The following is a 17,895-nucleotide window of genomic DNA, read 5'->3' on the forward strand; positions in this document are numbered from 1 at the left end:
GGTTTTGTTATGCCCAATGTAAACACTGCCTCAATGATTGGACTGGCACTGTACAAATGCTGTTTTAACTGAATAATACATCTTTAGGTTGATAGTACATAACCACACGCATTTTGAATATAAATCCAAGACATTCACTGCAGTCCTCCCATTTCATTTTTGCCAACCAACACCACCTCCTTTTTCCCCTTTTCTAACCTACAGATGTCTGATTAAGGACTTTGAGCTGAGACCAAATGTACTAGACCTGCTCCAGCATGTGTTCATCAAACAGATTGTTGGCAGAGAGAAAGTCCTTCAGAAACAATTGATGGAACTTATTGATCTCAATCAGCAAATAGGAACCATTGAAAAAACAAGGTACCGTCTGAACTGCATTTAATCACCAAGGAATGCCACTGTGTTTCCTTCATGGGGAAGTCAAGTGTAGAACAATATCACACATTATCACATATCTTGTTATGGTAGAAGCTGCAGCAGTTGTTCTAATAGTAGGAGTGGGAAAATCCTTTATCACATAAACTCCACAAGTTGTTGTCCTCCTGTACCATTTTTTATTTGTCTAGCAGCATGAGCAATGAATACTCACACACCATAAAGTGCCTGATAGTCTCCATTTCAAACCCCTGGGAATAACTTAAAGGTTGCAAGACTGCCTGTCAGTGGGTTTAATGTGGTAGGCAGCAGCTTAACTCTCTGTGTCTGGATGCAGACAGTAATCCAAATTAGTCTCCTTGCTGGATGTTTTACAAGCCCTGTCACCTTTACATAAACAACTGCTCAATCCTGCACCAACATCTCTTGAGGTGGAGGCTGTACAGTGTGTGTCAAATGAGTGTTGGCTGAGATACCAGATCTCCCCCCTTTTGAAAATGTGACATCTCCGTTTATGAAATGTTAATGTTATTTCTGTCATTTAAGCCATCATGGAAAGACAGACAGAAGCAAAGACAGTAATGACAGGTAACCCACACCTCTTGTGCCACAGTAGGAGTAGATGATAATTGGCTTTTTTTTTTTTTTGTCCGGTCAGAGTTCTTGTTGTAGTTGTGATCACACATGTATTTGCAATCAACTACATGGACTGATGTTAGATTGTTTTCATGCTTACCACCCTGCCATTATTTAAAATAATTTCCATATGAGTCATTTCGTTGTTACTCGTTCCTCTGTCTTTTGTACCTTGTCTTTTCTGAATGTCCTAACATTTGTCGTAGTGTAACCAGGGTCATAAATGTCTTCGTAAACTAACCACAGCAGCAGATGGTATCCAAATTTCACTTCAGAGGTTGGTTGCAATCAGGGTGGGAAATTACCACCAGCCACCAGCCACATACTGATAAATCTTTGGCTCAAATTCAAACTACTTATTTTGGGTTCTTACATCACATTACATGAGAGGGCATAGTAGGATGTCATGAGGTATTCCTACAAACTGCAGTACTTCATGGTAAGGCTTTGCACCACTAATAATGCTAATAGCTGGTACAGTAGTTTGGATTGCACCACTAAATGTGCTGCTAGCGCCATGGCCATGTAGCTACATTTTGATAATTTCAGTCTCTTAGTTCAACTGGCGTTTAAGATGGTAAGCCACTACAAATAGTCACACTACAAGGATTGGCAGTAGGATTTTAGATGTGAAGTCCTTCCATTGCTGCTTGAGATAGACAAGATGCTGAAAGATGGCGGCCTCCTGGTTTACCTTATTCCCCACAATGTATCCAAAAATAAACATCCATCACGAGGCTACTATCTTGAATGACCTGGTCTATTGAAGGGCAGAAAGGAAACATGCTCGTGCCTATGTGGCGTCTAATGAAACCGGGAACGAAGAGCGTTCCTGGAACGAGGGTCAGGCAGATTAAGGTTGATTAATATCTGGTTGAACTGTATTGCAGTCAGCTTCAGGCTCTCCACACCTGGTGAGACCATTTAGCCCCGGCCAAGGCAGTGAGGGGAAGGAGGGAACTGCATACTGATGGGCCCAATTGTTCAGCATTGATTATATGGTGTTTTGTAATTACATTTAGATCTTTGGTTGAATCTGGTTGAAGCTTTGATTATATTTAGGCTCTTCTGGGTTTGTTTTAGGAGTGAAGAGATTTACCACTGTGTCTCAGCAAACACCTTTAGCAGCATCACTCATTGTTATGTCATTCAAATGCTCATATGGTTGTTTCATTTATATATTCATGCATTTAGATACATACATTACATACATCGCTCAGTAAGAGACTTTTGGTTGTGCATCCTGTGAATTCCAGGCATGAGCGCATTCACACTAAAAGAGGCAGCCACATGAAGACACAGCTTGCCGCAGATGAGGTGGAAGACCTCGCCACCCTAGAAGTTCTAGATGAGGTAAGAAAGTCAAGATTAGCCTGTCATATACTGTAGGAAGGCCTGAGATATTATCATTGATATTTGTAAGGAAAACATGTTGTTCCCAGCGCTAACTACAGCATTCAGCATAATTGTTCCCAAGCTCCCATGTTGATTGGTTGACTGAATAGAGTGAGAAAAGCTCAGCAGCGTCTTTTGTACAAATTACATTTAGAGCAATTTATCAAATCTGAGCGCCCCATTGACGTATTGAATGATACAACCAGTCTCCGTTGCCAGCGGATATTTCCACCCATCCTTCAAGATGAGACGCTTTGCAGTATGAGGGGGGCAGTGCCGCCCTGCTGTTGTTGATGCACCTGTCTGGGCAGTGGGAAGACAGGGAAATTAATCAACGTGTGACATGAAGATAATACATTGATGTTACAGTCCTCACAGGCCTTGACTTGAGGCAAGACATGGGCTAAAGTACTTAGGTTCTAATAATGATTATCCTTTAGTTATCTCTTATGATTCTGACGATGATCTAGTAAGTTTATGGCTTGTTTACCTGAAAACATATTAAATCGACATTTTATATCTGGAGAATGAGTCTTGATTGTTTCTTTTTTTCAGAACACAGTCACAGAACAGCTTCAGAATCGCTATGGAAGGGATCAGATATATACGTACGTGGGAGACATCCTCATCGCAGTCAATCCTTTCCGTACGATGGAGATGTACACTCCGCAGGTCTGTGGATAGGCTTGTGTGTGTGTGTGCGTGTGTGTGCGCGTGTTTGTGTTTTGTGTTTGTGTGTGTTCACGCATGCGTGCTTGTACATTTGGCCAATAATGCCCTGAATGTAGCCCACCATATCTCATTAGTGCCTCTGCATTTGTTCAGAGTCTGCTGCATCCCATTTAACCTTCCCACACACACACACACACACACACAGACACTGCCTCTCTTTCTCTGCCTCTTCCATACTTCACTGACTGTATTTTCCTATCAATCATCATGTTTTTCTTTGCTCCAAATATGTAGCTATTTTTTATTTTTCTCCTTGCCGAACAAAAGCATAATATTGTATGGTTACACAAGGCTTTGGGAATGTAAGTGTCCTTTTACAAAGGAAAACTTTCTGTGGGTGTAGTGACATGAGTTTTGTAATATTTCTTCCAATAAAAATGACAATACAATTTGTTTTTGTGATTAGCAAATTCACCTCTTGATGCTATTAATTGATTTTCAAACTACATAGTAGCGATAAGCATCCACTGCATTGATAAACATGGTTTAAATAAGTCTTTTTATCCTCAACCCTCCCCTCTTCGCAGTACACTAAGATGTACATAGGAGCGAAGCGCACAGCTAACCCACCGCACGTCTTTGCTGTGGCTGATATCGCCTACCAGTCCATGGTGACATACAATGCAGACCAGGTAATGTGTTGTTCAGAACATCTAGTTTCATTACGTATTCATGTATTTATTACAGCATACTGAGAGCAAAAAAGTTGCATTTAGCTGAACTTTTGATACTGTTGTAGTACTGTTAATTTGTTTGAAAGACAAATATGGTTTCTAAAGCTATCAGTACTAATGGAATCAACAGTCCTTTTTTGCAGCACTGTAATTTTACTACTAATATTACTATTGTTATTAGCAGCAGTAGTAGTAGGTGTAGTAGTAAAGGCAGTAGTAGATGTAGTTGTAGTAGCAGTTGCAAGATTAGGAGGAGGATTAGCAGGATTAATAGTAGTAGTATCATTAGTACTATTATTAGTACTGCTATTTTTGTGTACTTGAGATAAGTAGTTATGAATACCTGAAACTGAATACTATCTCTGTGACTCTGTGTACAGTGCATAGTGATCAGCGGCGAGAGTGGAGCGGGGAAAACGGAGAGCGCTCATCAGTTGGTGCAGCAGCTGACAGTTTTGGGGAAGGTGAGTCATAAGCTTCCCTAAACGCAACATGACATTGAAGTTTCCCTCCTATTTGAAAACCCAGAAAGGGATATTTACGACTGTGAAGAAATCAGAAATTGCTTCAGAGGATAAATAATCTGTACGGAAGCGTTTCAGAGTGACACAGGCAGTGGAAGCAGAGTGGGTTAACCCAGTAGGGCGGCCTTGCGGTTTGAAAGACCGTAGTTGGTTTGAGGCTCCAGCTGGAGTCAGTCATGATTTCACAAACTAATTGGAAAGAAATTTGAAGCGCTTCGATTCACTTTTTGGATGTCAAATGAATGGGGGAATGAAATAAGCAAAGGCAACGTCACTTTTGATATTACTAATAAGAATAGAACAGCAGCAGCCAGAAATTTATACATCATTTTCTCACAAAATCATTATCTTTCCTTCACTTTACTTACCAGCGATGGTCTTATATAATGTTTTATTCAGGCCAATAATCGGACACTGCAGGAGAAGATCCTGCTGGTCAACAACTTGGTGGAGGCATTTGGGAACGCCTGCACCGTCATCAACGACAACTCCAGCCGCTTCGGCAAGTACCTGGAGATGAAGTTCACCTGCGGAGGAACGGTGGTGGGAGCGCAGATATCCGAGTACCTGCTGGAGAAATCCAGAGTCATCCACCAGGCTGTGTAAATAGCATGCTTTCCTTCTTTCTGTCTTTGTTAAATAAAGTCCTCACATGATGTATCCTAGCAACCCCATGACATTTATGAGGGTATGACACTGTTATGACCCTCATTTGACACTGACATTCATAGAAATGTAAATTGTGTGTCTCTGAAAGGACATTGGCCAAAAGGGTTATTTTTTCAGCCTATTGGCCAGGGATCAGTGCGTAATAGACTCTCTCTCTCTCTCTCTCTCTGTCTATCTCTCTCTCTCTCTTTCTTTTCTCCTATACTCCTCCATCTGAAGCAGGTGGCGTTCGCCTTCACCTTGCAATTCAGTCAATCTATCTTTTTTTTTATCATGTGTCTGGGGAGCACACAGGGTCAAGTGGAGGGGCGAGCTTATTTCCTGTTTGATCAAAGATTGTGGTCCTGCAAGTGTCCTTATTGGAACTTCAAAGGCAGACTTGAGTATTCCATTAGAAAACAGACACAGAGGGCAGAGGGTTTGAATTGGCTGTGAGCGTCATGTGTAGCTACACTTTCCTTCAGGCCGCTATTGAATTTTAATTCTGGTGGGATATCTGACAAGGAGAATCCATGTTTTGGCAAAAATTATGTTATAAAGATGCCTTGACGTTTTGGTTTTGTTGTCTGTTGTTTTTCCTCCCGTCATCCCTCGTATTAGCAAAACAGATTTGACACTCAGCAAATTAGCAACATGAGTGTTAGCTGTCAAATGTCTTGTGCTTTTACGATTTGAATTATATGTGTCTTTACAGAGGCGAGAGGAACTTCCACATCTTCTATTACATTTACGCTGGTCTGGCTGACAGGAAGAAACTCGCCCACTACAAGCTCTCCGACAGCAAAACTCCTAAGTATGTTTGACATTCCTTAACCTTGTCTTAAACACTGTTATTCCCCACTCACATAGTGAAACCCCCTACTTCCCCGAGACCCCGATCCTGATCTTATTTGTGTTTCTTTTTGTCCTGCAGGTATCTGTGTAATGAGCACATTAAATTAGGGCCTGACATCGTGAGCAACGCCTTTTACAAGGAGCAGTTTGATGCGGTGGAGCAGTGTTTCAAAGTCATTGGATTTACCCTGGAGGTACAGACCGCTGCATTAATTACTGGCTACAAAGCCGAAAGAGGCCTACCCACAAGGTTCAGCATAACCTTGATCCTTGCATTTGGGCAGACACGCACACGCACTCACGTTCTGCATATGCACATATGTACTTGACACTTGCATGTACAAATGCACGCATGGACACACAGACAAACACACATATACATGTGCACAGATGTGAGTACCAACATAGAAACAAACAGTCACCCAATGTGCTTCATGTTTGAATAGAGATAATCCTTAGTGAGGAAAGTCAGTGTATGACAGTGGTGGAAAAAGCACTCAAACCTTTACTTAAGTAAAAGTAGCAATACTGTAATGGAAAAATATTGCATTAAAAGTAGAAGCCCTCCAGTCAAAAGTTTACTTACAGTGATAAATCAATGTGTTAAATGGGGGCCGCATCTTTTGGCTGAAATGGTTCTGCTGGAGGATAGATCATGTGTCGCCAAAGTAGCTGCACAGGCCAACTCAAAACAAAGGATGTTGTCAAACAAATGGATAAGATTTATGGTTCTAATCATTTATTGCATTGGCATTTCTACCTGGTTACATTGGAAAGTTGTATATCTTTGATAATAGCAAAAAAAGTACTCAAATCCTTTACTTCAGTAAAAGTAGCAAAATGGAAAAATACTTAATTAAGCAAAAGTTTAGAAATATTAGCAGTATAATGTACTTAAGTGTCAAAAGTAAAAGTACTCATTCTGAAGAACGGTCCAGTTCAGAGTTAGATTATTGATGCATTAACATGTAAGAAATATTTTAAAGTTGTAGGTCTAACTGCTCCATGTACTGTTGGGGAGTTTAAACTCTATAACGCAACATATTTTATGAGTTTATCATATGTTTTGCATGTAAAACCTTATTCTGCAAAGTAACTAGTAACTACAGGAGTAAAAGTATAAAGTCTCACAAAATGTAAAGTGAGTAAATGTACTTAGTTACTTTCCACCTCTGATGTATGATAACCACAAACTAACTAATAGACAATATGTAGTGAGCATGGGTTAAGAATGCTAATCAGTGACTCAAACAATAAACACAAGCTTCAAAACACAGTGGAAGAGCGGTTAGTCAGGGTCAGTGTGTGGCTGGTGGTGCAGCGTGATGTTATAGGCACATGTAGGCAGTCAGCCGTTGGCAGTGTGGAGGCTAATGAGGCCCAAAGAACTGATTGCCTCTGGGATCTGCACGTCAATAGCACTTATCCTGTAATCGCTTGGCAGTGCTGGAGGAACTGCCTCCTATTCAACTTCTCGTCTTGCATGAAATCACAGAATGCGTATATAAAGTGTATCTTTGATGCGATGTAATCTATTTTGAGGCGTAGCTTTGAGACAGTAGCTGCCCATTTGGAGAGAGCTTGGAAGCTATTAGTCTGTGGACAGCATCATGCTCAGTAAAGGACATGACATGTACCAGTACCATCAGAAAAATCAAACAGACAGACTTGTGAAAACGCCACTGGTGAATGAAGGCTGTATTAAAATGGTAATCTAAAAAATATTTTGTTTTGTTTTGATATCTTTGTTTTTTTGCACTGCACTTCCCAAATCACTTGTCTTTCAAACAGTGTGTCCAGTGCTGTGGCGTCTTTTTCCTTGGACTTTCTGTTGATGAAATTTGAGTTTCTGTAGGTGCAGAACTACCCAGTTCTTCTTCTATTTATTCCAATCGGACCACGGTTGCTGCTGCCGAAAACATAAAATGCATCAATCATGTCATCAAAGACCTACCAGACACAGAGTGTTTACAACAGCAAATGTAGCAAATGCAAAAGCCTTCATGAACTGGCTATAAGTTGAATGACTATTATATCAATCGTTATATCAATCGGTGATAGAGCGTAGAAAAACAGACATTTATTTAAATAGATATTTCACAAATTATTCATTTAAATTCCCATCCAGATAAATCAATTCTGTCGAGCTAGTCATCATACGTTTCCTGTCCTCCATCTCTGTCTGTCTGTCCTACAGGAGCTGGGCAGTGTTTACAGCACGCTGGCTGCCATCCTCAACTCAGGCGACATAGAGTTTTCTCCGGTTGCCACGGAGCACCAAACAGACAAGAGCGACATCTCCAACGTCTCTGTCCTGGAGAATGGTGAGAGACAGGGACGCGGTTACACTCCCTTGTGTGATGACGTAAAAGCTAACATGACTCTGAATTCTCTGTGCTAATCCCCCACCGCACCCCCCTGCCCCCCCCCCCCCCCCCCCCCCCCCCCCCACTCCTCTGCTGTTCTCCGTTACCTCTGCAGAGAGCTCAAGGTGGACTAAGCTGCAGTGGAGATAAATACCGGAACATATTGTGTGGAAATGATTTATCCATTGGTATAGAAATGCTATTACTGTATTTGGGGGTACATCATTTCAAAACGTGTATTTGCAATGGACCCAGTGTACAAACCGTAATACAACGGGACATTGTTGTCCTCTGTTATTGTGTTTTCTAAATATGAACGTCTGCTGTGCCTGGTAGTTTACAGAGCTGTCTAGATGAGGTTTATCTGCTAGATATGATGGATGAGCAGGAGAGCATTAGTGTTGCAGCAGATGATGCTAGACTTTCTTTGCTTATCATACTTAGAACAAGCTACATGCTTTTCATGAATAATGAATTTTCTGTTTTCTGGTTGTTTGTCAAAATGGGACCGCACATATTTGTCTCACTATTTGTATATTTAGGCTCTGATCATCTGCAATTCCATGAAGAAACAATGAATAATGGCTACACATTCATCATTAAGTGATTTTCTATCAACTCAATGCATGTTCCTTTTTTACGGTCACATTATGTATGCGTTACCCTCATCTTTGAGTCTGAAATGAGGATAGTAAAGGATGCACATTTACACACCCTGCACATATGCCCCTGCTCTCTTTCAACTTTGGAAATTGAACGTTTCCTCACCTCATCTCATCTCTCATCCCGTGTCCCTTCAGTGTCGTCGCTGCTGTGCATCCGCTCAGATGAGCTCCAGGAGGCGCTGACCTCCCACTGTGTGGTGGCCCGGGGAGAGACCATCGTCAGGCCCAACACCGTGGAGAAGGCGGCGGAGGTGCGGGACGCCATGGGCAAGGCCCTCTACGGCCGTCTCTTCAGCTGGATTGTCAACCGCATCAACACCCTGCTCCGGCCCGACAGCCACCTAGGGTGAGATGGGGAAAAGTGTGATGTGGTTCGGTTAGATGTGATGAATGCAGGAATGTGGTCGTCTCGCAAATTCCTATACAAATAGGAAAAGTATGAACAGTGGATTTGATAATTACCGGCTCCTGAAAGCTATGGGATTTGCACAAAAGTCTAGAAAGCATGGAAAACTGATCTTTGCACCCTGAGGAAGGCTATGTATGTGCCGCAATGTGTCTGTGATTTTTAAACATTTTTAACATGTGTATGCTATGTATTAGCCAATAAATAATTAAGGCTTTTTAGTTTTTGTATGGGAAGAGTGCCATGGACACATTTTTTCTGCCAAAACATGGTCTTGATACACATGACTGCACATTGTATATAGTTGTAGACCCACTGTCATTTCATATATAATGATAGTTGTTCTTGTGAAGAATAATCATCTTCATCTTCATCTTCAGCAGTGATATGAAATAGTTGGGATGTTGCCCAGCTGCTGACAGCAATCATTTATCGGACACTAACCAAAATATCAAACCAGTCAAGAATAGAATTTTTAAATGGGAAATGTGTAAGAAACGTGATTTCAGTTTCACTATTACTATATCTCTTTCTGTTACTGTAGCACTTGCCTGACCTGTCATTCTTCCTCTCCCCGCCAGAGAGGATGACAAGGGCTTGAACATCGGCATCCTGGACATCTTCGGTTTCGAGAACTTCAAGAAGAACTCCTTTGAGCAGCTCTGCATCAACATCGCCAACGAGCAGATCCAGTTTTACTTCAATCAACACATATTCGCATGGGAGCAGGTACAGCGCAGCCGACCTGTCACTGAAATCGCATGACGACTTTCTGAGTGCTTCGGCACCTTTGGGAAAGTATTTCGTATGCACTTTTCACCTTGATACTACCTCATTTCCATCTAAATGGTGATAGCATGTCATCATTTGTCACCTCGTGCTTTAAGAGAGCTGGCAAGGGTAAAATATGCTGCTGTCTTTATTTACGGGAGAATGGGGTTCGCGATTCTCCCGTTATGTGGTCTCGTGGGTGTGTTTTGCCTTGGGGGCAGAGAATGGTTTGCTAATGTTAAATGATTTAGTCTCACCCAGGGAGAGGCACTATAAATCATCCCCAACGAGGGTCAATTAGGAGTTGAAGACAGTTTGCGCAGGACTTAAACTCACTCTTGGGCACTGTTGGCAAAAGGCCCAGAAATACAGTTGTCCTATACTGCACCATATATACGGTGCATAAGGGAGTCGTAGTGTGCTGTGTGATTGATATCCATCACATAACCTGAAATAATCCGACTGTGGTAGATGAAAATGTATAACTACCTGTCACTCAAAGACTTCATTCTACAAAGTTGGACATTAATAGAAAAGTGGGGGGAGTGATATACCAGAATTCCTATTTTTTTTAGGAGCTGATGCTTTTACATTTTTTCTCATTCTTACACTGGGACTTTTCTGTAGTTCTGGCTGTGATTATGCTATTTCAAGAGCATTATTGGCACATCTAAAACAAAGGAAATTATGTAACATTACTGTATGCTAAATGTTCCATATTACTTAAGACTATCATGAATCTTTCTGTATTTACTCCTTTATATGTGTGTTTACATATTATGCTTGTGTATCTGCATTTAACCATGCAGATTTCTTAATGTGGTTTGTCTACTTCACTTTGTGCAGTTTATGCTAGGATAAGCACGTTGATTTTATGTTTTTTTCCCCCATTTTGTTCTCTTCCTCTGGGAATAGAAATCTGTGTCTGTGGTAATGTTGCTGAGTCATACTAGGACCTTTCAGAGCCAGTCAACCTGATGTGATCAGGTTAGCTCAATATAAAGAGTACTAAGCTCACTCTGCCCTCGAGCCCAGAGGTATCGGAGGGGGAGGGGGAGTGTGTCACGGCAGTCGACTACGACACAATGAGAAGCAACAAATTCTGGTTTTAACTTTGTCCTGTCATTGCTAGGCTGATATCCAATTTATGATATCCATTTTGCCCAATGTGGACTATTCATTGCAGATCTTGCTCTAAGTTTTTAAAGTTTTGAGGCTTTTGAATGCTCAATTGTGACACGAAGGGAATAAAGCTAACAGTTTTGTGTAATATAACATGTCTTTGACACCAAAACACCAAGGAAAAACATAAAACAGCATAAAACTGCATAAAATCTAAATCATTTATTCATAATTCCTCGATTCATAATAATCCCTCAGCAACTCGGTTGCCAAACAGCTTATAACGTTATAATTTAGTATTATATATAGTCACTACAGCAGTGCAGCATAACAAGAATCAAATAATTAGTTCTGTTAGCTCTGTGTATAATGGAAAAACATTGCACAGCTCCACACAGCCTTGTTCTGAGTAATGAAAATTAGGTATTAGATCTAGTTTGAAAGGTAAACTAGTTTCCCCGGTAGCAGTAGTCTATAGGTAATGTAAATTGCGTTTATCTGTCTAGGAGAAAAACAGCCAACTCGACATCGGTTTGTATTCCTTTGGTCTGTCTCAGGTTCCTCCATCTTTCAGCAGCAATACCAATGTTTATTCCTTTTTTTTGACCTTGTTCTATCAAAGGCGATTTGGGAGACATACAAGGTTTTTTTTTGGCCTCACAACTGGCTGAGAGGGGCGGCAACTATAGGAGAGGAATTTTAATACGACCCAGAAACACTGAGCTGAATACAGGAGACATCAACAAACCAATAGATTACAAATTCATCCTTCCACCATATCTTTAGACCCACTGAGAAGATTGCAGGCTTAAATTACAGTGAAAATCTTACATAAGGAAAAGGAATTCCACTTTCTTAAAAGCCCCATCTCTTAAGTCACGGTCCCTCCCCCCGCTGTACAGGACGAGTACCTCAATGAGGAGGTGGATGCTCGGATGATTGAGTATGAGGACAACCGGCCCCTCCTGGACCTGTTCCTGCAGAAGCCTATGGGGATGCTCGCTCTTCTGGACGAGGAGAGCCGCTTCCCGCAGGCCACCGACCAGACTCTTGTAGGTGAGTCCCTTCCGGTACCGCAGGAGGAAATCTGTCTTAGGGTGGATTTTCACTTTCTTTAGCATGTATTTGTCCATGGAAGGTCGACCGAGCACGCATGCTGTTTTTCAGCAACACCCTTCTTCACACTCACACGGTCACACATAATTCACACCAGGGAGCAGTGAAACCACACATCTTTTACTGTTGGCCACTGAAAGGTGCCTCAACAGTTGTGGAGCAAGGGACGAGTGTTTCTTCTTCACTTTCCCCACCCAGAATTCCCCAGACAGTCCAGGATTCAAACTGAAATGGTTTTGCTAGCATCGCCCGCACTTTATGAATTCATATGTGCTATTTATTATGGCACAGGAAGGATCAGCTGATATCATGAACATCAACAACAGCTCTTCCTCTCAAGGTTGAGACCAGACAGAAGAGATCAAAATCTGAAACTGGTAGATTTACCTCTTTGAAGTATTATGTGGCCAATGAAAGAGAGGATTTCTGGTCTGAAATTTTGCATCTAAATGAGCAGATCAGATCCAGAAAATGTACCCGCAACTACAGATAATCATCCTGTGTAGTTTCCCACTCAACCTCTTGAGTGGGAAACTCAAGTAGGTTGGGACTGGACCAAGTCTGTTCCCTTGTTTCTGGCAATCAGAGGCAGAAGTAAATGTCCATTTACACAGAAAAACACGCTATAGTGTCAAATCTGAAATTCAGTATTATTTGTCTTTAGTCATTTTTAAATAAATTAACATTCTCATACAGCAATTATTATGTACTTGTGAAATCAAAGAATAGATTTGTCATTCAGTGTTGTTTATCTAACCTATCTAGTCTTGGGAGATGGTGAAGATAATTAACTGATGTGCACTTTGTTATTTTAGAGAAGTTTGAAGACAATCTGAAGACCAAAAGCTTCTGGAGACCAAAGAGGGTCGACCTTGGCTTTGGTATTCACCACTATGCTGGAAAGGTAATTACTGTGTCTCAATCAGTGCTAATGTATTATAGTAATGTGTGTAGAAAGGTTTTAATACAAGCTGAAGCTAATCAATATGTGCTGGGCCTTTACATAAGTATTTTCCCTCTCTGCCAAACTCTCAGGTGATTTACAACGCCGGAGGCTTCTTGGCCAAGAATCGAGACACGCTGCCAGCCGACATTGTTCTGCTGCTCAGATCGTCAGAAAACACACTTGTTCGCAAACTTGTCACCCATCCACTCACCAAAACAGGTAAACTGGATACCTGCTCTTTCTCCACAAAACAAAAAACACTAACAACTTACAGTGAATCATTTATTCACATCATTATTACATTATGCCATTTAGCAGATGCTTTTGTCCGAAGCGACTTACAATTAGGGCTGAAAGATTTTGAAAAAATATCTAATTGCGATTATTTTGACTGATATTGCAATTGCGATATGATTTGCGATATTAGATGGAATGATAATTTTTACATCATTATTCTCATTTTCATTGAAAAACGTATTAAAATGATTATGGTGTGATTTTTGCGGGAATATGTACCAAACAAAGATGTTTTCTTAAGTCTGTAGAATATGATGTGTAGGCCAGGACATCTCTGCAGCACGACAATATTTAATTTAAAACGGTATTTTGACACACATTTCACCTTTAACAAATATTGCGCCTCCTGCGATTTGAAAATTGCAGTAGGCCATATTGCGATTTCGATAAAATTTCGATTAATTGTTCAGCCCTACTTACAATATTGTCAACAGCAGTCAAACCGACCAAATATTACAGTCTTCATCAGCTAAGCCTTCAAATCAATCACATTAACTCCCATTTAATATCTTTTAATATCTTTTATTTTTCTGCTGTACAACTCTTGGGATCTAGGGATATTATTTAATACTTCTAATACCTTTGATTTTAGGATTGTAGCACTAATTGGTTGTTAATGTCTATCAATACTAATACTAATGCTAATTTATACTATTACTACTACAACGACTATTGCTACTACTACTACTACTACTCTTACCACTAACACCACCACCACCACTACTACTACTACTACTAGTACTACTACTACTACTACTACTATTACTACTACTACTACTGCTAATAATAATAATAATAATAATAATAATGATAATAATAAAGTTTATTCATTTATTGCAACCATTTGATTAATCAAAGCAGTTTTTTCTTCAAACTAAATATAATTGAAAGCAAAACAACTGGCCACTGTGACTCTTTTCAGCCAGGCTTACCCCTCGTGGCTGCCAGACTTTTGTTGTGAAAAGCTGGTCTTTGCAGTGTGAGTACCCTTCTGTTGGCAGAGGACGCTGCCAAATCTGTCAAAATCGAATCACCCGGCCCATAATCACATAATCACTCTTTAATGTAGTCTTAAAACCGCTTTATCGAGGCTTGGTATTCCTTAACTGCGTGGGGTCGTTCCTCCTGACCTCATCAACACTAATGCCTGAAAAGGGAAGGGAAGGGTGATGAATTCTCCTTTTAACTGCTCTATAAAGTTTTTTCATAAAAGCTTTAAATATCAATAGTACTGCCTGTTAATCTTGACAGAGAGTGTACAGTAGGACAGGAGCTGCACCTTTCTTTCACAGAATATGATTCAGGCAATTTACACTGGTTTACACTGATATTTGCAACTGCTACTAACAGTTTCCTCATTAACATTCAGGTTTGTTTTTCCCTGACTAATAAAAGTTTGCGTACAGCTTTGTGACTGCATATGATTTCTAGATGTATGACTAACAGCCCCCCTGTGACTCAGGGCAATTTGTGTTAACCGATTCTCATACATTATCTTCTCTTTGTTTATTTCGCAGGCAACCTTGCCCACACCAAGGGTAAAGGCATAAACACAATCCGCTGCCCGCGGACCCCTACACGCACCATCAACTTTGCCAAGGTACTTACAGCACTGTCTGCATTATCGCTGTATTATCTTCTACATCTAGAAGTTCTCCCCCCCAAAAAAACTACCTTGGTTCGCTCTCTATTTTTCTCCCTTACTCTCACTTTCAGAAGCAAAGACAGCTTTTGAATTACAATCAGTCTTTCTCCTCTTTAAGTGTTGTGTTTATTTGCTGCTTTCATTATGGTGCTCCTATGTGTGTCACTCTTCTTTTTTCTTGTCAACAAACTGTAATTATAACTATTCATTTCATCCTTTTATTGTCTCCCTTTTCTCGTCTCTTTTTCTCTCGTAAAGATGGGAATGCTTTCGTTTTACAGTTCTTTTTCTTTCAGTGAGGTAATGAACATATTTCTATGTGAGCTTTGTGTTTGAGTATTTGTTTTTTTTACCATCAGTCACCCTTACCTACAGTAGATCTAAATGTACAGTAGATTTAGAGTGGTTTGTGTTTCTGATAGAGAAAATGAAAGCTCAATTTTCTGTGTAGATACTAGATAGTTGTGTACAGTCTATGCACAGTAAGCTGTGTGAGAGCTGTGAGAGCTTACAGTCTGTATGTCAGTGTGCAGATACAAGAGCAATCAGGCTATCTTGGCTTCAGTTTATAGATGCTAGGTATAAATGTCCTCAGAGTGTAGGAGCTGAAGGAGGCCCTTTCATGTGTTGATGCCTGTAATTGGGCCTTATCTCATATCCATTGCTGTGTCTGTTTATAGCACCATGCCTCACACTACTTTTGAGAGGATGACTTGCATTGTAAATAAAAGTTTAAAAAAAAAAAAAGGTTTAAAAAGTATATAAACTTTAAATTTTGCATTCAAAACATAAAATAATCAGCCCCAAAGATATTCCTGTTAGTTGCCAATAGCCAAATGAGACTCTGGCAACTTAATCATGTGACTTACTTTAGTGATTTAGTTGAAATTGTGGCAGCACATGATTGCAATGCCTGTTAAATCTAAGACTTAAGGCAGTCAGTTCACCTAAAAGCAATTGACAGTAGCTACATATAAATGAACTGTGTTTGATGAGTTATTGAATCTATTTCCATTCATCTGCATATTTTAGACTGTCGCCTAAGAAAGCGCATCAAAGGATTCCTTCTTAACAAGCCACAATGAGCGTTTAAAATACTACAAACAGTATTAGGCCGATGGCTTGGTATAAAGGTGTATTTTTCCCTAGTGTATTAGTACTGAGTGTTACAAATAGACCACGTATCTCTTATGTATGCAATGTCATGGTTAATATTTGGCTGTGTCCAATATTAGCATACATTTGCATATCTAATTTGTCTCATTCGTATTGCTCTGCAAATGAGACCATTTTTAGGCGTATAGCTACGTGTATAGTTTTGTTTTTGATAATGAGCAGTATTTCAAATAGAATGTACTCTTGATTTGGCACTTTTTTTTTGTTTACACATTTTATGCATCTCTTTTGCAGCCTTCTCGGAAATTAACGCTCTCCCCTGAAAAAAAACGCTTGCTCCCTGTGCCTCTTGATGACACAGTACAAACGCAAACGGTGATTGGTGGTTTTCAAAAAAAAGATCAAATGCTTTGATGAAACATGGTATAACAATGGTAATGGAAATAGGGCCTCTAATATTTTAAAAATGTGAATCAGGTGTGCATCAGTTAAGACAGTTGCTAATACTAATACTACCATGGCCTTAATGAAACTGTTCACATAGAGATTGATAGCCATTCACTTCACTAAATAAGTCATAAAGGCCTAAAAGCTATTCTTAGTGTTCAATTTCCTCACCTCATCCTCTTATGCTCAACTACACAGGTGGCCTATTGTGCATAGTATAAAAATGTTCCCTTATCTCCCATAAAGTACATTACTTTATAACACAGAGAGTAGCTACCCATGCAGTACAGTGTAATTCATGTTTATTATGGTTTTTGACAAGCTTAATGTTTGTTTGTTCATCAGGGAGAACCTGGAGAGTCCACTTGCCACCCGAGAGAAACCACCAACATGAGAACACAGACGGTGGCCTCCTACTTCAGAGTAAGAGTGTTTTCCCTGTTAATTGTCCATATCTCATTGGAAATGTTGTTACAAAGCTGCCTCTTATTGCAGAAGTGCATTGTAGGCTGTTTTAATTCAATTTATCTCAATTTATCCCACCAATATTGCTACATTAAACCCTTAATGAAGCTGTCTCATAGGTTTTTACTCTCCTTTCCTCGGGGCGCTTTCTAGTACTCTCTGATGGACCTGCTGTCGAAGATGGTGGCAGGGCAGCCCCACTTTGTGCGCTGCATCAAACCCAATAACGATCGCCAAGCCAACAAGTTTGACCGGGAGAAGGTTCTGGTTCAGCTGCGATACACCGGGGTTCAGGAGACTGCCAAGATCAGGCGGCAGGGCTACTCTCACCGCATCCTGTTCGCTAACTTCATCAAGAGGTCAGCGGTGAAGCAGTCCGTGAATGAAATGAAAAATCACTGTGTGTTGCTTGCTGGGATTATCTTATTAGTATCCATTTGACTACATTGATTGTTACAGGTACTACATCTTGGCTTTCCGTGCTCATGAAGAGCCGGCTGCGACTCCAGAGACGTGCGCTGCGATACTTGAGAAGGCCAAGCTGGAGAACTGGGCCATGGGGAAAACTAAAGTAAGTAAATATCTCACCTGAGCTGAGTTTATTTTTCAGTCAGCACTATGTGTGTAAGGAGATTGGTTTTCTCTCAGTACTGATGAGCAAAATTACATTAGATATTAGTGAGGTAGAATGCCA

General features: G+C 40.4%; 1 protein-coding gene across 1 annotated transcript in view; it reads left to right on the forward strand.

The window, feature by feature from the left end:
- The window catches only part of myo3a (myosin IIIA), a 61,090-nt gene that overhangs the window by 31,729 nt on the left and 11,466 nt on the right, over nucleotides 1–17,895 (forward strand). The window contains exons 8-29 of the mRNA XM_071895409.2: nucleotides 205–360; nucleotides 922–963; nucleotides 2,268–2,364; nucleotides 2,962–3,078; nucleotides 3,666–3,770; nucleotides 4,193–4,276; nucleotides 4,736–4,938; nucleotides 5,700–5,798; nucleotides 5,919–6,033; nucleotides 8,037–8,163; nucleotides 9,006–9,216; nucleotides 9,858–10,005; nucleotides 12,072–12,225; nucleotides 13,101–13,189; nucleotides 13,321–13,450; nucleotides 15,046–15,128; nucleotides 15,432–15,473; nucleotides 15,688–15,690; nucleotides 16,584–16,674; nucleotides 17,095–17,159; nucleotides 17,355–17,560; nucleotides 17,661–17,772. Coding sequence (XP_071751510.2) covers nucleotides 205–360; nucleotides 922–963; nucleotides 2,268–2,364; nucleotides 2,962–3,078; nucleotides 3,666–3,770; nucleotides 4,193–4,276; nucleotides 4,736–4,938; nucleotides 5,700–5,798; nucleotides 5,919–6,033; nucleotides 8,037–8,163; nucleotides 9,006–9,216; nucleotides 9,858–10,005; nucleotides 12,072–12,225; nucleotides 13,101–13,189; nucleotides 13,321–13,450; nucleotides 15,046–15,128; nucleotides 15,432–15,473; nucleotides 15,688–15,690; nucleotides 16,584–16,674; nucleotides 17,095–17,159; nucleotides 17,355–17,560; nucleotides 17,661–17,772 — 2,479 coding nt within the window. The remainder of the gene's footprint in view (nucleotides 1–204; nucleotides 361–921; nucleotides 964–2,267; nucleotides 2,365–2,961; nucleotides 3,079–3,665; nucleotides 3,771–4,192; nucleotides 4,277–4,735; nucleotides 4,939–5,699; nucleotides 5,799–5,918; nucleotides 6,034–8,036; nucleotides 8,164–9,005; nucleotides 9,217–9,857; nucleotides 10,006–12,071; nucleotides 12,226–13,100; nucleotides 13,190–13,320; nucleotides 13,451–15,045; nucleotides 15,129–15,431; nucleotides 15,474–15,687; nucleotides 15,691–16,583; nucleotides 16,675–17,094; nucleotides 17,160–17,354; nucleotides 17,561–17,660; nucleotides 17,773–17,895) is intronic.

This window comes from Centroberyx gerrardi, chromosome 22 (genome assembly GCF_048128805.1).
Source record: "Centroberyx gerrardi isolate f3 chromosome 22, fCenGer3.hap1.cur.20231027, whole genome shotgun sequence".
NCBI lineage: Eukaryota > Metazoa > Chordata > Actinopteri > Beryciformes > Berycidae > Centroberyx > Centroberyx gerrardi.